The following is a 23,962-nucleotide window of genomic DNA, read 5'->3' on the forward strand; positions in this document are numbered from 1 at the left end:
GCGTCATCGGCAAATAATGCAATTTTACCTTGAAGTCCCTGAGTCAGGTCCCATATAAAGATATTAAATAGGATTGGACCCAAGACCGAGTCCTGTGACACTCCACTGATCACTTCCGACGTTTTGGAGGGAGTACCATTTACCACCACCCTTTGTAGTCTGCCACTGAGCCAATCTTTAACCCATGCAGTCAATGTTTCTCCTAGTCCCAACGAACTCATCTTGTTCAATAACCTACGGTGTGAGACACTATCAAAAGCCTTACTGAAGTCCAAATACACGATATCCAGGGACTCTCCCTTATCTAGCTTTTTCGTTACCCATTCAAAGAAGCTGATTAGATTGGATTGGCAGGACCCTTCCCTTCGTAAATCCATGTTGGTGGGGATCTCTCAGCCTCTCGTCGTTCAGAATCGTATCTAATTTGTGTTTAATCAACGTTTCCATAAGTTTACACACTATTGATGTGAGACTTACCGGTCTGTAATTTGCAGTCTCTGATCTGCATCCCTTTTTGTGGAGTGGAATGACGTCAGCTGTTTTCCAGTCCAATGGGACTTTTCCTTATGCTTAGGGAAAGATTGAAGAGCGCAGCTAAAAACTCCGTCAGGACATCTCTTACTTCCCTGAGCACTCTGGGGTGCAATTTATCTGGTCCAATGGCCATCTCTACTGCACTACATCTGGATCTTAGATTGTTAAATTTTTAAAGGAGGGAGTTTGTAATCAGGAATTATTTTGGTTGGGTCTCTGGCCACTGCTTATAAAAATATATGTGTATAAGGTGTATATGTGTATAGGTTTTTGGGGGGTGTCGCGTGGGCACTGATAATACTTTCCTTAAATCTTTCTGTGCTGTCAAGTTCTGTTTTCAGAACAAAGGAACAGAGTTGCAGAGCTACCACTGATACATGAGCTTTAAATCTGAGGATTTGAAATAAAAGCTTCCGGTAGAGGGGGTGCTGAAAATTTCTCAGCCCAACCAACCGACTTCCTAAATTCTGAATAAATTCTGCGTAAATGTTTCCCCTTTTTTTAAGTTTAGCCAAGTTTTTATTCTTTTTTTTTTTTTTTAACTTTTACTACATATTATTGTAAACTGTTTAGATACGGTATATCAAAAATAAAGAAAACTTGAAAAAACTTGAAACAGCTACTTTTATCCTTTACAAATCCTTGACAGACACTGCTGCTAAGCTAATTTGATGGAAGTTACCTTGGCATTTTAATTGATTGGCTGTGGTTATATACGTGGAGGGGCATAATCAAAAGGAATGTCTAAGTCCGTTTTTGTCTAAGTCGCAAGTCGTCTAAAGTAAAAAACAGCTTAGGACACATTTTCTAAAAATACGTCCACATTTTTTTTCATTTCGAAAATCGTCTAAGCATATGTCCTGTCGATCTGATTGTCCAAGTCACTAAATCGTCCATCTTTGTACCACATTTTTGTCCAAGTTTTCATCCGTCAAAAACACCTAGAACAAGCCCTGTTGGACATGGAAGGGGTCTGCAAAGTGATGGCCTGAACACCCAGACATATTATTGTAACCGTTTAGATACCTGTATGATAAACTTATTTTGCCACTGTAGCTGAAAAGAGTGTTTATCATATTTTGTTAAGTGCCCAATTTGCAGAAACAAAATTCTGTTTTGACATTGATTCAGATCATTGATTGAACCGTATCCACATCATTCTCTTCTTGGTTGGACTGAGAAATTTTCAGCATCCTCTCATATCTGTGCAGAATGTTTGTCTTTTATTTCTGCTTGTGCTTCTATGTGAAGCATATCATTCTATCTGTACAGTATATATGATTTATCTGTGTATGTGCAAGTGTGAGATTATTCCCATTTCTTAGTAATTAACTGCAGGATCCTCCAGAAAAACAAGAGACAATTTCCTCTTCAGCCCTCTTCCTCCGGAGGGCTTGGGTGTCCGATGCTGACTCAACATTTTCCTTTTTAATTAAACATACATTTCATTGAAATATTTCATTGTAGACATATTCACCTTCCCAGTAGCTTTCAGTTCAATGTTGTAAGTAAAGCAATAGTTCTATTTAATGGGAGCATAGCATAACATAAAACTCACTTGTATACTGCAAATACCATTAAGTTCTATGCGGTTCACAAAAATTAGTAATACAAATGAATAAGGATCTAGATTCTAACTTTCAAAAGATTCCCTAAAAAGATATGTTTTTAAGGCACAACAAAACTGTTGGTATGAAATTGGAAATGTAAATATATGAGTGAAATCCCTAGTCCATGAGGCTGCCTGAAAAGATAGCAGTCATTCCTGAAATTTCTTGTATTCACATCCCTTAACTGAGGGGAATGAAAACAGTGGATGTGATTTTCTAAAATGTTTAGAACTTGTAATAATAAAAGATTCCATGAGATACTCAGCCTCTCCAGGATACTCAGCCTTGTCTATAGGTGCATGTCTGTATATATTTTGAGTCAGTATATACAATATGAACATGTGTATATGCTTCTGTGTGCCAGAGGGATGGTGGTTCTGGAAGTGTTGCCCTCCAGCTGCATGCCAGAATGAAATGGCTTTCATAATGCTGCATTATCCATGTTGCTCACGCAGAGGCCCCAGTGCTCTGAAAGTAGCAATTAACAAAACAGCAATCAAGTTAAGTGTTTAATTTTAGAAAATTAACATCTTCTCATAACGGATAGGGAAAAACAAAAAAAGGCGGATTAGATTGCTGGGTAAACAAAGGCAGCATCAGCACGGTATGCGGGACGGTAAACATCTTATGCTGGATGGAATAAACAGCAGTGATTTCCAGCTGCTGGAATTCTGTGCCTGTGGCTTCCTGCAGTCGCATGTCTCATGGCCAAGAAGAATATCAGTGGTGTCAGCTGTCTATGGCAGAGAAGGGCTGAGCTATTCAGAAATCTATTACAGAATGTGCCCTAGTCAATCCTGTCTCTGTCCTGTTTCTCTAGTGTGTATCTCTGTAACGCAGTGCTTTAACTGTTTAAGCTAGGACATAGAAACCAATTGATGAAGATATTGTTGCTATCGTGGAGACATGGTTCAGTGAGTTTCTTGAATCGGAGAAGAACAAAGTGGCATAGTTTATATTGGAAGGATAGGAGTGTGAGAAAAGTGGAAGCTGTAGCACTGAAATGTAGGGGATCTAGGGAAATGTGGATTAAGTGGAAAAGAGAGATACAGAATGCAAAGTAGAGAGATCCTTGAATCCTTTTCAGGAGTTCTTCTTAGAAAAATGATAATGAAACTCACTAGGAAAGGTTAATACTGGATCCGTTACTTATAAAAAGAGGAAGCATGAAAGCAGCCACCTGAGCACCAACGATCATCAAACAGTATGGTCTGAAATAATAGGTAAGGTAGAGTATGGATTTCAAAACAGGGGAGACCACAGGGGCCATGGCCTCCTCAAAGATATGTGGTTACCAGTCGATTCCCGCTTACCTACCCCCCTCCTGGCGCTGTACTTTTAAATCTTCAGGTAGCCACCACACAGCATCAGTAAGCAGGCCTGCCCCGTAACCCTTCATTCTACTTCCGGGGGCAAGCCTAATCATTCATGCTGCATGACAGCTGCCCGAATATTTAAAAGTACAACGCTGGGAGGAGATGGATGAGGGAGTTGGGAACTGGTGAGAGGCTGTGTTGCAGGATTCTGCTGGCTAGGGTGGAGCTCCTGAACCCCCCCTCAAAAAAAAAAAAAGAGCATTCTGCTGTCTATGAGGCAGAGAGAAATCACATAAAAGTCCCAAGTCCTGTATTTCAAAATACTAAACCTTGGTAAAATGGAAGCATATCTTAAACAAGAGTTGGCAGGGTTGGAATATGCACATTATACTGAGATAAGAATGGTCCAAACTCAAAGAACTGAGAACCAAAATGTTTATTTTAAAAAAGTAAAATAAAAAAAGATAAAAAAAATCAGTAGGTCAATATTCAGCTGCTGTATGCAGTGGTTTTGATAAATGCTGAAGAAACCAAAAAAACACTGTGGAGTGACGATGTTCCTAAAATAGACTTTATTAAAAAAGTCAAAGTTCAAAAGTACAATAATATAATCCACTCAAAGATAAAATAATCCACATAAAAAACTTAAAGGACCTAATCCGCTGATGGCATGGGATCCAACATGGTCCGTGTTTCAACAAAAAGTCTTCTTCAGGGGTCCCTGAGAATCCTATGGTTGTAGATACGTGGAACAAACTGATATGTGGAGAGTCGTGATAAAAATGCTGCTTGAAACCAAATGCTGGCCACGGTAGTAAATAATATATGGATATTCAGTGCCATTATCTGGAAAGTTCTGGGACTGTCTGGCCGTACTCATGCTCTGTCCTGGTACTCTTGGCCTAATGCCATAGTCTGTAAGGATATTCAGAGGTATTATCCAGACAGTGCCTCTGAATATGTTGGTTAGTGGCATATCTGAGATTTACATTTCTCGAAGGAGGATTCAGGTATTATATAAAGAAGCAAATCATTAGAAAGAGTTGGGGCTGTAACACTAAAATGAGCAATATGCCTTTGAGATGTACTTTATGGTGAGAAGATACAGTGCTGAATATGCAGATAATGTAGTCAGATGGTGCTGAGATGAATGGAGGGTTTGTAAAGGAGAGTAAGGAATAAGAGTACTAAAGAGGAAAAAAAAAGTCCACAGTAGAAAACGTAAGGAACGTTGTTAAAATTTTTTAATGGGATTCAGTAGCAAACCGGCAGCCAATGTCTTGCATTAGTGGAGTAACATAATAATACCTTTATTTATTGAAAAGTAGCTTAATGGATATACTGTATTCTGAACCAGTGGCATAGCTAGCAATAAATGGAATATGAGTGGGAAAATTAAGATGGGCTTCCTGGGGGGGAGGGGGGGAGGGAGAGGAAGAATCCCTTCAGACCTCCAGTATGAAGGTGTGCTGAAATGTTCTCAACCCAATAAACCAACTTCTTAAATTCTGAGCATTATTTTGCCACTGAAGCTGAAAAGAGTATTATCTTATTTTATTAAATTTCAATGTGCAGAAATGAAATTCTGTTTTGACATTGTTTCAGATTATTGATTAAACCATAGCCACATGATTCTCTTCTTGGTTGGGCTGAGAACTTTTCAGCACCCTCTCGTAAATAAACCTTGCAAAATGCTAATGCATTCCAGACCTATACAGAAAACTTGTTATAGTAATAGAAATAACAACTGAAAAGCAAGATGTCAGAGATTCACATTTCCCAAATGAATAACTTTAGAAAATAGTATATTTTTTCCCTTTGTTGTCTGAGCATTGCTGTGGTCTGAGCAGTAGTGACTCGTGGCCAGTAGGGGGTGATGTCTATGGGACGGTAATGGAATGGACGTCAGGACATGAAAGTTCAGTATTTTATGGAATTTTTCTACAAAAGTGCCTGCTTTTCGTATGATTCTGGGTAACTCTAATTAAATACAAGCATATGTGTTAGTTAAGGCCACACCCAATAGAAGCGTACAAAAAATTGGTGAATAAAAATCTGAATATGGATGTAGCCAGAGCCAGAAAAACTCACTACAGATTAATATTAATATGTACCTTGCTATTAAGCTAGATCATAGAGGAAATCAGGATATACATGGACTCCATTTTGTTCTCTGTCTTTCTGTATCTTCTGTTTGGTTTTACTCCATTTTGTGTTTGGCCTGTGTCCCTTTTGTTTAGTTTCCCGCTTCTAGCCTCGTGGTTCTAATTGATACCAGATGTGCCTTAGGCTGGTTAGGAAGAGCATATTAGATTACTTATCCCAAACTGAGATATAACATGCATTAAATATGAATGACATGTAATGTGTGCAATTATGAATGTATGGAAGGGGCCCCTGAATGTGATATGTGGTGATATGAATGATTTGTCAAAGAAGGGGTACTTAAAATGAAATGGTTTATTAAAAGAATACTAAGGAAAAATTCTGAACACAGCATCTGGAAATGGTTAAGTTAGAATCAGAGATCTGTAGCAGTCTCTAGCATATAAAGGCGGAGAAACAGCCCCTCCTTTTCCTCTAAGGCTGACCAGTTTTCAGCACTTTTTTTTTAGGTGTAACATGAAACTGTTAGTTGTTCAAAGCAGGAGGAGGGAGTACCCCTCCTCCAGGATAGGGCTGAGAACATTTCAGCAGCTTGCTTGATACAATAGACTAACTGTCTGAAATAAGTTTTAAGAAGGACAAAAAGAATATTGGATATGTAATAAAATGTTAATGTATATTCAGAAATGAATGTAAACAAAACAAATATGATTTCTGAAACTTTTAAACATGTAAAGGAATTTTCTTTGCACCACCTCTGTTAGTTTGGATTGGCCCATGGGCCAATTATGTCACACTGGACTAAAGGTATATAATGGGGAGCTTCGAAGTATCGAGCTGAGATTGTTATCAGAAGGCCAGCATTTTGGCAACTATAACGACCTCCTGCTAACGCAACTAGCCTTTTGAGGTCCATGATGGAAAAACAAAAGCAATAAAATTATATTTTGGTAAATCTTGCTTTATGCGTCATTTCCATATATTTGTTATTTTTCACACCTTGAGTGAAAGCTAGCAGCTTAATTGGCAGCTGCAGCTTTATGAGTGTGCTGGTGTCTCATGGTCCATGCTCAGGTCCCAGTGTCTCTTTTCTGATTTTCTTGGGGGGGGGGGGGGAAGTTCTTACATCTCTTTCCAGGGTCTCCTGTTCTTTTTGAAATTTTTCTCTCTCCACATTCACTATCAATTTTTCCTCTGCATCCCTATTGTCCTGTTCAGTATCTCCCCTCTGTGTCCTTGTCCCTATCTTCCTCCTATGTTCAGCATCTGCCTTCACAGTGTCCTTATCATCTCTCCATATTCAGAATTTCTCTTCTATGTCCCGATCTTATTCTGTCTAGCATCCCCCTCAGTATCCAACATCAACCCTCTTTGTCCTTATCTCTATGCTCTCTCCATACCTAGCACCTGATCTTTGCCTCATCTTTCCCCATGTCCAGCTTCATCCCCCTCCCCCAGGGTCTGGCATCTTTCTCTTCCTTCCTTCCTCCTTGGATCTAGTGCCCCCCCTCTTTCTCTCTCTTTCCCCTCTACTTCCCACTCCCTCCCAGTTCTGTAGCTTTCCTTCTTTCTTCTTCCTCAACCTTCAAGTGCAATTTCACTAATGTGCAATTTTATTTCTCTGCAGCTCCTTCTACAGTTCCTATCATGCACCAGGTGAGCGCCACCATGAAAAGCATCACATTTTCATGGCCGCAGCCAGACCAGCCAAATGGCATTATCCTGGATTATGAGATCCGTTACTATGAAAAGGTAAGCTCTAGAACTGGATCCCAGAAGAGAGTTTCATCTGTTTAAAATTTTTATTGATTTTATAAACACATTGTACAGAAAGTGTAACAGATTATGCAACAATAACATTCTTGAAAAGCACTTATGTACTATACATGAATACAAAATAAATAATTCCCCCCTTCCCCTCCCCCCTCTCTGGATTTGAATGTAGAATATGAAATCTTTAATATTGTAGGTACACAGTACTAGTAAAGTTGTTTAGCATACAAATCTAATGGACCCCAGATTCCTATAAATCTTTGTGATTCATTTATTTTTTTCTGCAAGCATTTTCTCATATCTTAAAGACATAGGGTCTCCCACCAAAACAGCATATATAACCTATCCCATTGTTTCCAGTTCCTTGTAATCATTTACAATGCCACACCTGTCATAATGAGAAGAAGTTTATCTTTAAAACTATTTATCGGGCTATTTGTCATAACTGAAGTATCAAACATTATAATTCCATATTGATAACAGAATTGGGACTTCAAAAATCAAAATTATTTTGCTCCATATGGACTTCCAGAATCTGAATATTAAAGGACAGTGAAGATAACCTGCTTTCTAAAATTCTTTGGGGCAAAAAGGAGGAAATTCTTTAAGTATAAGGTTATCCTATACAGCTTTACATAGCAGTGTCCCTGGGATTGGCTATGTCATAAACAATTAACACATATATGAAAAACTAGAATATATTCTTTTTCTACAATGTTATCTGTTGAAATAAGAACATAAGATCATAAGAACATAAGAATTGCCACTGCTGAGTCAGACCAGTGGTCCATCATGCCCAGCAGTCCGCTCATGCGGCGGCCCTCTGGTCTAAGACCAGCACCCTAACTGAGACTAGCCCTACCAGCGCATGTTCTTGTTCAACAGAAACTTGTCTAACTTTGTCTTGAATCCTTGGAGGGTGTTTTCCCCTATAACATTCTCTGGAAGGGCGTTCTAGCTTTCTACCACTCTCTGGATGAAGAAGAACTTCCTTACGTTTGTACGGCATCTATCCCCTTGGAGGAGGGTGAACAACCTGTCCTTATCTACTAAGTCTATCCCCTTCAGTACCTTGAATGTTTCGATCATGTCCCCTCTCAATCTCCTCTGTTCGAGAGAGAAGAGGCCCAGTTTCTCTAATCTTTCGCTGTATGGCAGCTCCTCCAGCCCCTTATCCATCTTAGTCGCTCTTCTCTGGACCCTTTTGAGTAGTACCGTGTCCTTCTTCAGGTACGGCGACCAGTGCTGGACGCAGTACTCCAGGTGAGGGCGTACCATGGTCCGGTACAGCGGCATGATAACCTTCTCTGATTTTTTCATGATCCCCTTCTTTATCATTCCTATCATTCTGTTTGCCCTTTTTGCTGCCGCCGCATATTATGTGGATGGCTTCATCGACTTGTCGATCAGAACTCCCAAGTCCCTTTCCTGGGAGGTCTCTCCAAGTACCGCCCCGGACATCCTGTATTCGTGCATGAGATTTTTGTTACAGACATGCATCACTTTACACTTATCCACGTTGAACCTCATGTGCCATGTCAATGCCCATTCCTCGAGCTTGATTATGTCACATTGCAGATCTTCGCAATCCCCCTGCGTCTTTACTACTCTGAATAACTTTGTATCATCCGCAAATTTAATCACCTCGCTCGTCGTACCTATGTCCAGATCATTTATAAAGATGTTAAAGAGCATGGGTCCAAGCACCGAGCCCTGCGGCACTCCACTGGTGACGCTCTTCCAGTCCGAGTATTGTCCATTTACCCCCACTCTCTGTTTCCTATGCTCCAGCCAGTTTTTAATCCATGTGAGTATTTCATCCTCAATTCCATGGCTTGCAATTTTCCGAAGTAGTCTTTCATGCGGAACCTTGTCGAACGCCTTCTTAAAATCCAGATATACAATGTCGACTGGATCGCCCTTGTCTATTTGTCTGTTTACTCCTTCAAAGAAGTGCAGCAAGTTCGTCAAACACGATCTGCCTTTGCTAAAACTGTGCTGACTGGTCTTCATCAGCCCGTTTCCGTCAAGGTCCGTTTCCGTCAGATCAATGATGCTGTCCTTTATCAGTGACTCTACCATCTTTCCCGGTACAGAGGTCAGGCTCACCGGTATGTAGTTCCCCGGATTTCCCCTCGAACCTTTCTTGAAGATAGTTGTAACATTCGCTACCTTCCAGTCTTCCGTAATCTTTCCCGATTTGATCGACAGATTGGCTATTAGTTGAAGCAGTTCAGCTATGGTCCCTTTCAGTTCCTTGATGACCCTCGGATGGATGCCATCCGGTCCCGGAGATTTATCGCTCTTAAGCCTATCAATCTGCCTACATACCTCCTCTAGACTGACCGTCAATCCTGTCAGCTTTCCGTCTTCGTTTCCAGCATATAGCCTAATGGGTTCCGGTATGCTGTGTACATCTTCTTCGGTAAATACAGATGCAAAAAATGTGTTCAGTTTGTCAGCGATTGCTTTGTCCTCCTTTAGTGCTTCCTTTATTCCATGGTCATCCAACGGTCCCACCACTTCCTTTGCGGGTCGTTTCCCCTTAATATATCGAAAGAACGGCTTGAAGTTCTTCGCCTCCTTGGCTATTTTTTCCTCGTAGTCTCTTTTCGCCCCTTTTACCACCTTATGGCACCTGCGTTGATGTTGTTTGTGCTTGTTCCATTAAGCCAGAGAGCCCCCAAGAAACTTATGCCAGTATCATTAATGTGAATGGATATCTCAAACTGCTGTTGTGCAGGACCAAAATCAGCCATAGAAATCAGTACATGTGTCCTACAGACTTTATAGTTTGAGACTCAAAGTAGACACAAGAATAAGATTTAGTAAATACTTGATTACAGGAAAGGTAATGGAGGAAGTCATAGCAGCCTTCCAGGAGAGGTGGTAGAAGAAAAAAGAGTTGGACCCGTGTTCTTCAACATCTTTATAAACGATCTGGACATTGGTACAACGAGTGAAGTGATTAAATTTGCGGATGATACAAAGTTATTCAGAGTTTTGAAGACACAGGGGGATTGCGAAGATCTGCAACGTGACATAATCAAGCTCGATAAATGGGCATCGACATGACAAATGAGGTTCAACGTGGATAAGTGTAAAGTGATGCATGTTGTTAACAAAAATCTCATGCACAAATACAGGATGTCCAGGGTGGTACTTGGAGAGACCTCCCAGGAAAGAGATTTGGGAGTTCTGATCGACAAGTCGATGAAGCTGTCCACGCAATGTGCGGCGGCGGCAAAAAGGATGAACAGAATACTAGGAATGATTAAGAAGGGGATCAAGAACAGATCAGAGAAGGTTATCATGCCGCTGTACCGGGCCATGGTGCACCCTCACCTGGAGTACTGCATCCAGCACTGATCGCCATACATGAAGAAGGACACGGTACTACTCGAAAGGATCCAGAGAATAGCAACTAAAATGGTTAAGGGGCTGGAGGAGTTGCCGTACAGTGAGAGATTGGAGAAACCTGAAAAGAGGAGACTGAAAGGGGACATGATCGAAACATTCAAAATACTGAAGGGAATAGACTTAGCAGATAAAGACAGATTGTTCACCCTCTCCAAAGTAAGGAGAACGAGAGGGCACTCTGTAAAGTTGAAAGGGGATAGATTCCGTACAAACGTAAGGAAGTTCTTCTTCACCCAGAGAGTGGTAGAAAATTGGAACGCTCTTCCAGAGGCTGTTATAGGGGAAAACACCCTCCAGGGATTCAAGACAAAATTGGACAAGTTCCTGCTAAACTGGAATGTACGCAGGTGAGGCTGGACTCATTTAGAGCACTGGTCTTTCACTTGGGGGCTGCTGCGTGAGCGGACTGCTGGGCACGATGGACCACTGGTCTGACCCAGCAGCGACAATTCTTATGTTTTTATGAGTACTTGAAATAAAAAATAAACCATAGTACAAGTATCAGTGAGATTTAGGGTGTTATCGCATTAGCCTGCGTTAAACACTAAAGACATCCATTATATTCCTACGGGCATCTTTAGTGTTTAGCATTCACAAATCATTAGCATGTGTAGTGTCTCCTTGTAATTGTTTCAGGAAAATACCCTGTGGTCTAAAAGTAAAATCTGTCAGAGGATCTATACCATTGTTTAGAGGTGATGATCAGGACTAAGTTCTATCTATGTATGTATTGAGTGGTACCCTCCATATTAAAGGAAGATCCTCAGGGAGGCTACATGCATACCTCCCCATCCCAGACCATCTGTCCTAACAACCCTGTTGTCCAGGAGGATTGAATAGAAATCTTCTTCTTTTTTTTTTTTTGTAAATCTTTATTAAATTTCCAAACTACCATAGTGCAAACAAACAATTTCAATATACATAAGTTTACACGAAATGCACATTAACTTACAGACATTAATGTACAAGGAGGATGGGCTGGGGAGGGCTTGGAGGATGGGCTGGGGAGGGCTTCAATGGCTGGGAGGGTGTAGATGGGCTGGAGTAAGTCTTAACAGAGATTTCGGCAGTTGGAACCCAAGCACAGTACCGGGTAGAGCTTTGGATTCTTGCCCAGAAATAGCTAAGAAAAAAAAAATTTAAAAATTTAAATTGAATCAGGTTGGGTAGACTAGATGGACCATTCGGGTCTTTATCTGCCGTCATCTACTATGTTACTATGTAACCATTTACTCCCCCCCATCAAATAATCAGAAAAAGTACATACCTAGAGAAAACCTTCTCCATATATTCCCCGGATGAAATTCCAATGCAAAATCTTCCCCCTCCCACCAACCCTAGATGTGTATGCTTAAGGGTCAATAAAATAAAGTCAATTATCATTCCTTACAGAACTTAATCAATGGTTTCCAAACATCCACAAATTTCTTATACCGTCCCTGTTGTACGGCCATTGAACATTCCATTTTAAAAGTATAACAAGTTTCCAAGTTTATTATAAGATTTGATTAATCGCCTATTCCAAATTCTAAGCGATGTACAGCTAAAAATTACAAAATTTGGGGAAACATACATAACTAACAAAATTATTCCTAAACATATTAAAAATATCGTAAAAATACATAACATAAAATAACATAACTAAACATATCTAAAAAGACTATTTTACATACAAGATTCCCACCAGATAGTGTAATTTAATCTATCACAGTTCTTCCAATTCCTCAAAATAAGTTGTATGGCAACTCCTGTCATTATAAAGAGAAGTTTAATATTTTGAGCAGATATTTGGCTTTTAGCCCTCATTAACATACCAAATAGACTGATCCATATTGTTTCTTTAGCCAGTAGATCCCTGAGACTGATCCATAATCCATATCATTGCTCATAGCCAGTAGAAGTCACAACAGGAGTGACATCCATTTCTCTTCCTGGGACACACTTGGCTCAAACTGACCCTTCCAGAGACAAGACTCAAAATTGAAGATCCTGTTCTGCACCACTGCCCAGTAGCTGACATTTTATCAATATTATTAGTACTTTCAAAGTCTGCTTCCAAGTTAATGTGATACTTAAATATTGGTACAGTTGCCATGTCTTATATTAAAATGCAATCTCCACAGAAAAGTGTGTGAGCTGTATACGTACCTTAGAAATATGTTAAAAAGAGATAGCTATATTAGTCTGGTAAATCTAAATTGACCAAAGTAGGTGGCATCTTATAGACTAACCAGTGTATTGAGACATGAGCTTTTGAGGACCAGAGTCCACTTCATCAGGTGCTTGAGAGCTCATGCCTCAGTAAATTAGTTAGTCTATAAGGTGCTACTTGCCTCTGTCAAATTAGTCATCTTAAAAATAGTATGTTTGATGCTCCAGCACTGAATCATTTCTCTTCATGTATAAAAATGTTGTCCTGCACATAAATATTGAAATGAATCTATTATAATTCTGAAATTTCACCTTTCTGTGTGAAAAATTACAAAGTCACCTTTCAGACTGAGTATGTTTGGGTAATGTGCACATTTATTCAGTTTACCAGATAAAATCACCTTTAAAAACTCCTTCATTTATGACCCATACTGTAGTGAGTAATGCTTTGGGGCATTCACTGCGTTTTTGTTGTTGTTGATTAATTTGTCAGAATAGACCAGTAGATAAATGGTGATATGAATAGGAAGAACACATCTTAGTTTTTCTCTATTCAGTAATTGAGAACTGGTACACTAACCAAATATGGCCTGGCCATCTTAATGTCTCTGTTTAGTTGGATGTATCACAAGACTCGAGTAGTTTGCCAAATATGACGGAATCTGAACAAACTTACATTTTGACTCTGTTCTCTATCTAAAGTTTTCTAATATAATCCATTTCAGTAATTATTATTACGACAACTACTTATTATTTCTGTAGTGCTATGCTGTGCTGTACATTTCTCGTTTCTCTAAAGTGTCCCTTGTCAGAGTTTACAGATCTCAGTAATTTCACTGAGTAATATACTTTTAGGCCCAGATTCTGTAACCAATGCCCAAGTTTGTGGCCACCTTAAAAGCGGCCGCTGATCTCCTTCAATCAGTCCGGTTACAGAATCGCTCCAAGATAGGCAGCTGAAATATAGGCCAGGGATGCCCAATCCTTCCTGTCGGCAGACTCCCCCTAAACATCCCTGACAGGAGGGATGCCCAATCCCTTCTGACGGTAATTCCTCCGAACATCCCTTAGGCATCTGGGTCAACCGGAATCTTAGGCCGCTCTTGCAGTGCATTCTGGGGGTGGCCTAAGATTCCGATTGGCTAGATCTCTTAGGCCACCATGAGCATTTTTCTACTACTGACTTTCCACTGCTGACTGCTAACACCATGCGCCCATTTCAGACTTAGACATATGTTTTGATTTTGCCCCTCCACCTATAGAATCAGGCTCTTATTGACTGCCCATATTTTTAGAGGACATGACAGGCAGTATATTAAAAACAGAAACATTCTGATTTCCTATAGTGATATAGTACCTGCTGTCCACTGGCCAGTAAGATTTTCAGTGAGATATGATTACATATAGGCAAGGAAATTGATAATTTCTGTATCTATAGTTCTAATGTAGTATGCTTTAGGTATGAGGATTTCCCCTATACTGTTATGTTTTCGTGTTATGAGATTTTGCTCTGTATCAGAAATAACTATTCCCCAAATTCTATACAGTCCACCTAAAGTTAGGCTCCTACATCAGTGTGTCTAGCCGATGTAGACACTTAACGGTTATTGATTAATAGGCCAAATCAAAACCAATAATTGGCACTTAACACCTTATAATTGCCATTAATTGGAATTAATTGATAAGCACTTAACTTGGTAGGCGTGATTCTGTAGAAGTTAGGCACCTTGTCCAAAGTGCTTACCTAAAAGTGGGTGCGGTTAGGAGTGGTGTGCTTTGGGGGACCTGTTTTTGACTTAGGTGCCATTGTGAATCTAACTTAGATATACACATTTAAGCCATGAAAGAAACCCTGGCATAAATTTGATGCTTCTAAAAGTTAGGATGCCTAGTGATGCTTAATGTTGCTTAGGTGGCACAAAGCATGATTTTATACAGTACGCCTAACTTATGTAGAGTCATGCTTAGTGCCGCAAAAAGAATGACACGGAGTCAGAATTTGTCCCCATCCCCATGTCATTCTTTAAGGAGAGAGGGAAGAATCAAAGTATGAATGGGCAAAGCCACTGACCCTCAAGCCTTGTATTGAAGAATGCTAGTATAGAAGGACTGAGGTTGAGATAGACACTAAAGAATGATACGGAATGGTTTCCCACAATTATCCGCAGGGATGGGGATGGAAACAAATTCTGTCTCCATGTCATTCTCTACAGCAGTGACCTATATAGAATCAGGCCCTTTTATTCATGTTGAGTTCAAGAAAATGTTTAAGTCTTCTCCCATAGAAAGGTGTGTTCCATTCAACCAATGCCCAAACTATGGAACCTCCAACAGGAATGCATGCATTAGATGCAGTTTGTAAATAAACATGTTTGTAGATTTACTAAGGTCTTATTTCTTCTGTCTCTTTGAAGGACCAAAATGAATACAACTCTTCCATGGCCAAGAGTCAAACTAATACCGCCAGGATTGATGGGTTAAGGCCTGGCATGGTGTATGTAGTACAGGTGCGCGCCAGAACAGTAGCTGGTTATGGCCAATACAGTGGAAAAATGTGCTTCCAGACTCTGACAGATGGTAAGTATGACAATCAAGATGGATAGAAGGATATAAGAAAATTGGAAAGAATGGAAATTGAATAAGTAGAAAAAGAAAGAGAAAATAGGAAAGGATGAAAGTGCTGGAGAGATACAATAGCCAGTGACATGACCAGAAGAAACAAAATAAAACAGAGTGAAAAAAATGAGATTAAAAAATGAAGGGAAATTAAAAAGCAAAAGATAAAGATGAAATGTTAAGAGGAAAGAAAAAGGTAGGAACATAGAGGTGAAGAAAATGGGAAGGGTGTACTGGAGTGAGTGAATGAAAAGGAAGGAGGAAAAAAGGAGAAAGAAAAGCTAAAGATAGAAAGGGATAGAATTAAGTGATAAAGAAAAGATGAAAAGAAAAGGTGAAAGAGGGAAAGCAAGGAAGACTGTACTGTATATTCTATACAAACATACCATAATGCTGTTATGGGATTAAATAAACCTGTCTCTTCATAAAGCTTCCCCCGATGGGCCAGCATGTAGAGAGCCAGGTTATTAAAGGGGATGCTGGCTTAATCACCAGCTATACTAGTAATCTGTTTTAAATCTTTTAATTATTTTCAGCCATCTAATTGAATTTTATAATGTGTTTTTACATGAAGATGAATATGTAACTACTTGCTCATATGGCAGGTGAGGTTGGATTGTTCTACCCACACTGGCTTGGTGGGTGCCTCCCAGGCTGGGCATTCCTCTCTAACTGGCAGAACATAAAGGTTGCACTAACTGTGCGACTGATAAAAGGAAAGGGAAATTGCATGAATGTATCTAAAGACTGAATAATATACAAACTTGTCTTTATAGATTGCAACTGATTCAAAATACTGCTACGAAATTGATCTTTGGGAAATGTAAATTTGATCACGTGACTCTTTTGCTCCAGAGCCTTCATTGGCTCCCGGTTTATTTTAGAGTTCAATTTAAATGTGCTTGTGTTGTTTTTAAAATCCTATATGGTATCTTTACTCCTCTCTTTCCTTTATCTTGGAATGCTTAGAGACTTTCTTTTGCAAGAGGTAACCAACAATTTAAATTATCTCTTCCTTCCAAAATGGGACTAAAGGAGTCAAGATTTTTAGTCAATCTCTGATCTTTAAGTTTTCTCAGCTTTGGAGTGATCTTCCATTTATTTTAAGGAGTTCCGGCTCACTTCAGTTTTTTTGCAAATCTTTAAAAACTACTTTATTTGCTAAACACTTTGAAAATTAATTTCCCAAAATTTAATCATATTTTTTATGGTTTTTATTTAAGTTAATTATTGTAAACCGAATCGAGCTTTCGGAATGATGACTCGGTATATAAAGCCAAGCCTTAGATTAGATTAGATTAGAATTTCAGAAAAATAACTTGAATATCCATAAGGTTTTGAGGTATCATTATTCATTCTCTCAATGCCAATATAAAAAGAAATTCTTTTCATCACTCTCTCTCAGATATACTCCCTGTAATATATCCAGGTGGAATAATCGACTAGATTGTGGCAGACAAATCACTCTCCCTGCTAACCTTTGTTTTCTCTCTACCTCATGTCCTCTTATCAGCTATACTGTTTTCTATTAATAATAATAATACCCTTAGCGTACATGCGCACTTCAATGTTTGTGGCTCCATGTGTCCGTCGCTCCGTGGCCAGCACAGAAATTATACAGGGTAGCAGAAAGTTGGTAAATTGTGCGCGAGCGTGCACTTGCACGGTGCTTACGACGTGTGAGGCGCGCACGTTCCATTTTCTAAGAGTGGCGATTTACTTCTCCCAGCAGCAGTTATTATGTGCCGGTTGCCGCGGTTGCCATTTGCTGCTTGATTAAAAAAAAAAAAAAAAAGGTAGGTGGGAGAAGGTGCGCAATAATTTACATCCTCAATATTCCCCCGACATCATGGACCTCCACCGACATCCCCCTGACATCTCCACACACACGGACTGGGGCCAAACAGACAGGACTGACAGAAAAGGTGGCAGTGAAAGACACAGAAGGACAGGGAGACAAACAGACGGGACAGAGGGGAGACATGATCGAGACGTTCAAGTATCTCACGGGTCGCATCGAAGTGGAAGAAGATATCTTCCTTCTCAAGGGTCCCACGGCAACCAGGGGGCACCCGTGGAAAATCAGGGGAGGGAAACTGCACAGTGACACCAGGAAATTCTTTTTCACTGAGAGAGTGGTTGACCGCTGGAATAATCTTCCACTTCAGGTCACTGAGGCCAGCAGCGTGCCTGATTTTAAGGCCAAATGGGATATATACGTGGGGTCTATTCACTGAGTTAGGTGGGGAAGGGTCATTGCGGTGGGCAGACTGGATGGGCCGTGGCCCTTATCTGCCGTCTATTTCTATGTTTCTATGACATTGACAGACTGACAGAAAAGGTGGCAGTAAAAGACACACACAGAATGACAGGGAGCCAGGGAGAGAGATTGAAAGAAAAAAAAACCAGACAGCGGACAAGGAGAGAGAGACACACAGAAAAAAAGACAGCCAGACAGTGGCCAAGGAGATAGTCAGCAAAAAAAGACAGACAGACATACAGTGGCTAAGGAGACAGACAGCAAAAAAAGTCAGACAGCGGCCAAGGAGACAGCAATAAAAGACAGCCAGCCATACAGTGGCCAAGGAGACAGTCAGCAAAAAAAGACAGACAGACATACAGTGGCCAAGGAGACAGACATCAAAAAAGACAGACAGACAGACAGCGGTCCAGGAGAGAGAGAGACACAGAAAGAAAGAAAGACAGACACATATATCTATTCTAGCACCCGTTAATGTAACGGGCTTAAAGACTAGTATGTTATATTTTCTCAATCTCTTATATTTATGTCTCTGTTCCGTGTAGCTTCTTTCAATCTCTGTTCATTGTTAGCTTCTCTTACTTTTTATTTTATTTTTATTTGTTTATTTAGATTTCATCTCATGTCTTGTTATTGGTAGCTCGAGACAAATTCCTTTCATTTAGGTTTCCCATTTTCTCCTTCTACATCCTCCTTTATTTGCTTTCTTCTCGGTGCAATCCAGACATTCAGTAGTTTTTGCACATTGTCTAAACATTTAGAATTAATACAATACTATAAAGTGGGTTTTTTTAAGTTAATTCATGGTAGGAATGTGTTTTAAAGTGCCCTCCTGACACATTCACAAAGTCTTCAGCGCCACTGGCTGAATGCCATTTTGCTAACACGGATCTTAATGGTCACTTCCTGAATGACATCATTTTTTAAATAGGGATAATCCAGTTTTTACCGCATCTTGTAGTAGCACCTATCAATAATAGCAAATTTTTTTTTAAAATAATAGTACATTTAGGGCTCCTTTTACGAAGCCGCATTAGCGGCTTTAGCACGCGTGATTTTTAATCATGTGCTACCCCCATGCTAGCCGAAAAATTTGGTAGTGGCTAGCGCGTCTAGTGGTTTAGCACACACTATTACGTGCGTTAACCCGCTAAAGCGGCTTCGTAAAAGGATCCCTTAGTTTTGGGTTAATTGGAAAAATGTCAGGGGCAGGGATCCTGTTTTTTCCAGATATACCAGGGTTAATATTGAGACTGCGGGAGGGAGGTTGGCTAACTCAGTTTTAAGTGCTGTCTGGCTAAGTTATAGCAGCCCAAGAAAGAACTGCTTTTTGCGCAGCCATTTGTCTACTAAACTTTGCCAGTCATTGTTTAAAATTGGCGGCTATCACATGATATAACCAGCCATGTTTTAACTGCTGAGTGTTAATATTCATGGAGATAGCCAGCCATCTCTTGCTGAATATTAGAACTTAGCCAGCCAAATGCAATTTAACCTTCCAGGAGCTGTTCCTGGCCATTTAAATAGCGCTGAATATTGGTCAATCTGTGCAGGAGCTAGTGATTAGGGCTGCAGCCTCAGCACCCTGAAGTTGAAGGTTCAAGCCCAGCGCTGCTCCTTGTGACCCTGGACAAGTCACTTAACACTCCATTGCCCCAGGTACATTAGCCAGATTGTGAGCCCACCGGGACAGATAGGGAGAAATACTTGAGTTCCTGAATGTAAACCACTTAGGCTATAAGCAGCATATAACTATTAAATACATAAATTATTGCTAAAAATGATGCGAAGAAAAGGTGGTGACTGCTTGGGGAAGAGCAGACTTGTGACATGTCCAATTGGGCTGGTGGCAGTAGTGAGCATTGTGGGTAATGGTGACAGGGCCGCCATCAGGGCAGTACTACTGGTCCTGCATTCAGGGGCCCGGAGCTGACAGGGGGCCCGGGCTCCCCCAGGGTCCTAGGCAGTGTTCTAAGGCAGGGGCGCCAGTAATTTGCCAAGGCAAAGTGAGTCGATCACCCAGGACTCACTTTGCCTTGGTGATCTATCGGGCCGATCAGTCTTCCTCTCCCCGACGTCAATTCTGCAGTCGGAGAGGAAGTTCGGGCCAGCCAATCGCTGCCTGGCTGGGCGGAACTTCCTCTCCAACGGCAGAATTGACGTTGGGGAGAGGAATGCTGGTTGGCCCGAAGCAGGGAGAGCATGCGTCGGCATCGGCTTTGGGGCCTGTTATCCATTGGTAGGTCCTGTTCCCCGATGGCAGCGGCAGTGGCAGTGGCTTGGGGAACGGCAGGGAGAAAGAAAGAAAGGGGCAGGCAGGGAGACAGAAGGATAGAAGAGAAACAGAAAAAAGAAAGGGGGCATGAAGAGAGGAAGAAAAAGTTGGGGAAGTGAATGAGGTGTGGAGGAGAGGAAGCATACAGGCTGAAAGAAGGGAAGAAAGACTAGATGCACAGTCAGAAGAAGAAAGTGCAACCAAAGACTCATGAAATCACCAAAGATAAGAAAAATGATTTTATTTTAAATTTAGCAAAGTGGAGGCAGTATTACCACAGTTTTCAAAGGAATTTGCCCAAATAACTTAATAGTTAACTGGGTAAATTCCCAGAGATGAAAACTTCCGTTCACTTACTATGCACAGTTCTGAATTTATATCTGCTGTCTATATTTTACAATATGGTCCCCTTTTACTAAACCGCAATAGTGGTTTTAGCGCATGGAGCCTATGAGCGTCAAGAGCAGCGCTGGGTATTTAGCTCAGTTCCCTGTGCTAAAAACTGCTATTGTGGTTTAATAAAAAGGATGGGGGGTATATTTGTCTATTTTTGTATGGTTGTTACTGAGGTGACAATGCATAGAGTCATCTCCCTTGACCTCTTTGAAAAAAACCCAGAATAGGAATGATAATTAACATTTTCTCAGCGTATAGTGTGCTTTGTGTTTTTTAATTTTATTGTTGGTAGATCATTTTGACTTGGTCATTTTAAAGTAGCTCACAAGCTCAAAAAGTTTGGGCACCTCTGAGCTAGAGCGTTGAAACTGTGTATTTCTAATTTATCCCCCCTTTTACAAATCTGTGGAGCGTTTTTTAGCGCCAGCCATGGTGGTAGCAGCTCTGATGCTCAGAATTCTATGAGCATCAGAGCTGTTACCACTGTGGCTAAAATCCACACTACAGTTTTGTAAAAGAGTGAGGGGTTAGTTTGTGATGACATATTCAATACTAGGCGAAGGTGTTTTCTGTGTTCTGTGTGTTCAAAAGACATGGTTTTCTGTTAGGATTGATGGTGTAGGATTGATCTGTGCTGGTCTGGCTTGTTTAGTTTTACAATGGGTGTATTGATGTACTGCTCACTGCAATATATAAGATGCTGCCTTTTCCTAGGTACTCATGTGTGACGTGTGGTTTGTTACTAAAAATCATATTTTTCTTACAGATGGGGGGGGTGCCAAAAAATGATGGGCCCCGGGTGTTACATATGCTAGGTACGCCACTGTATGTAAAGATACCAGAAAGCTGGCGTAGCAAAAACTTTAAGTAAATTGTTATTCTTCTAAGTTTTGAGTATTTAACCCTCCCACAATCTCACGGGCACTCGTTTCAAGTTTCAAGTTTATTGAGATTTTGATTTAAACGCAATATCAAATATTTTCAATGCGTATAACAAAAATAAATTTGGGGAAATAAATAAAACCATTTGAACAATAAACATACAAACATATCCATAGATGATTAAAATTACATAAGGAGTACAAGGATAAACTACATTTGTTTAAAAATGCGTTCTCCGCGCCTGCTCATAAATTTGTTGACTGGAAGGATCCAGCAATGTGGCCAGATGTCATTCAGGACAAAGACAGAGAAAGAATTGTGCAATTTGGATTAATGATGGAAGATGATTTAAAGCAAATGGCACAGTCTATGAGTAAAGATCTTGACAGACGTTCTTTTTATGAATATCTCCTCTATGCCAAATCACCCAATGGACGTGAGAAGATTTTAAGGGACTGGCTTAGGTGGAGCATTAGCAGAAAAGTATGTGTGTATTCGGCCCATGGAAGAAGGGGGGGGGCGTCGGTGGGGGGGAAAGGGGTGCGTGGGGGGCCCAATAGGATTGCTCAGTAAGGGGCCCAGAAATTTCTGATGGCGGCCCTGAATGGTGAAACAGAAAGGACCAGCAATATAGATTCCAAATACCTGTTCTGCTCTCCCTAACCCACACATGTTGTTATGGTAAAAGAAATAATGAAAGGAAAAGGGGATGGGTTATGATATACTGAAAGCAAGGGCTTGCTGTCTGTCACATTTTTGTTAGCTCTTGCTGACATAAGTGTGTCCTGAAACACTGGTTGAGAACCACTGTTCTAAAGACTTATGTGTATAATGGGCACACAGTTACCCTCTTAATTCTGGGTAACACAGTGCTCTAATCAGTATTATTCTCTATTGTGATATATATATATATATCTAGCTGCTCCCCTATGCTGGAATAAATTACTCGAGTTTGTCTGTCAAGCCCCTTCCCTTGATTAAAAGCAGTCTGAAAACCCACGTTTTTGACATAGCTTTCAATCCTTAACCTTACTCCTCTGCCCTCCAACCCAGCTCGCTGATTATCCATTTCCCTTAACTGTATCCATGACATCCTGTTTGTCTTGCCTGTTTAGATTGTAAGCTCTTTTGAGCAGGGACTGTTTTCGTACTCTTTGTGAATCTGGTAGCACTATAGTAGTAGTAGTAGTAGTGTTTATATATTCACTCAATCCTCCAAAGTTTTTTTCATTTCCTTACTTGACTTCCGTGCCTTTGCTTTCTTGTACAATTTCACATATAGCAAAGTTATCATCTTCACTTCCTTAGTTGGATGAGAAAGGGGACAACATTGTATTATCCACTGAAAATCTATGACCTCTTGAGTGTGTCTAAGAGTATAGGAGTACAATTGGATTAGTGGTCTGCCTCAAGTCAGCAATTAATTGAGATTTAATAAGACAGATATTGTAGATTATCTAATAAGGATTGATTGTTTAAGGATACTAAGGTTTAAATAGGGTTCAAAAGAGAAAATCTAGTTGTCATCTAATTAACTGAACATAGAAAAGCTTAAGGAGAAAGTCAGCCCATCTAGAAAGTCACTGTTATTTCAGTACTGGTAAACCAATAAATGCAATCGGAAAAAGAAATCATTTGTGAATTATGAACTTTAAAAATAATTGTATGATTATGGACTTCCATTTGGGAAGATTTAACCCTTGCAATGATTTCTGTTAACTCTAGAAAAATATTGTTGCCTCATCAACTGTTGTCTGTAATCAAATTTCTTTTAAGGTTTTACACACAAAGGCCCTGATTCTGTATAGGATGCCCGGGAGAGGTGTCCTATTCAGAATCGGGCCTACACTAAACCCCGATTCTGTAACCGGCGTCCCTGTTACAGACGCTGATTAGAGAATCGGGTTAGATTAGACACGGCCCACTACACTTATCGCGGCAAGGGATCTCTCTGCTGCTATAAATATAGCGGGCCGCGGCCCCCTATCCGATTGCAGGCAGGAGGGTGTCCAAAACCTCATGCCAAAAGATGCTCCCCCCCGACACTACCGATCTTTCCCCCACCCCAACACTACCGATCTGGCAGGAGGGTGCCCAAACCCTCCTGCCAGAAAATGCCCCCCCCCGATCAGGCCTTAGATTAAGTGGGGATGGGCGGACCCGCTATGCCTAAGGCCTTATTGGTCCAGGCTTCTAAAGCCTGTGCCAATCAGGCCTTAGGCTTCGGCGGGATGGGCCGGGAAGGGGAGGGCCCGCCTCATTTCGACGAGGCGGGCCTGCCGGCTGGACGGGCAAGACCCGTCTGGCCAAAAGAAAAAGTTAGTTTGGTGGGGTGGAGGTTTGGGGACTGTTAGCGCAGGGGGGGGAGGGTACGTAGGGGGTGCGTCTTCGGGCAAGAGGGATTGGGCACCCTCCTGCCAGCGATCGATATTGTCGGGGGGGGCATCTTCTGGCAGGAGGGTTTGGGCACCCTCCTGCCAGCGATTGGTAGTGTCGGGGGGGGCATCTTCTGGCAGGAGGGTTTGGGCACTCTCCTGCCAGCGATCAGAAAGGCGGCCGCGGCCCGCTATACTTATAGCGGCAGAGAGATCCCTTGCCGCAATAAGTATAGCGGCCGCGTCTA

The 23,962-nt window shown here is 40.9% G+C and overlaps 1 protein-coding gene across 5 annotated transcripts in view; it reads left to right on the forward strand.

Annotated features, from left to right (window-relative positions):
- Positions 1 to 23,962, forward strand: part of LOC117366745 (ephrin type-B receptor 1) — a 908,513-nt gene that overhangs the window by 662,410 nt on the left and 222,141 nt on the right. For all 5 annotated transcript variants that reach the window (XM_033958536.1, XM_033958537.1, XM_033958538.1 and 2 more), the window contains 2 exons: positions 7,194 to 7,318; positions 15,325 to 15,487. In XM_033958536.1, coding sequence (XP_033814427.1) covers positions 7,194 to 7,318; positions 15,325 to 15,487 — 288 coding nt within the window. The remainder of the gene's footprint in view (positions 1 to 7,193; positions 7,319 to 15,324; positions 15,488 to 23,962) is intronic.

Source organism: Geotrypetes seraphini, chromosome 9, assembly GCF_902459505.1.
Source record: "Geotrypetes seraphini chromosome 9, aGeoSer1.1, whole genome shotgun sequence".
NCBI classification, from domain to species: Eukaryota; Metazoa; Chordata; class Amphibia; order Gymnophiona; family Dermophiidae; genus Geotrypetes; species Geotrypetes seraphini.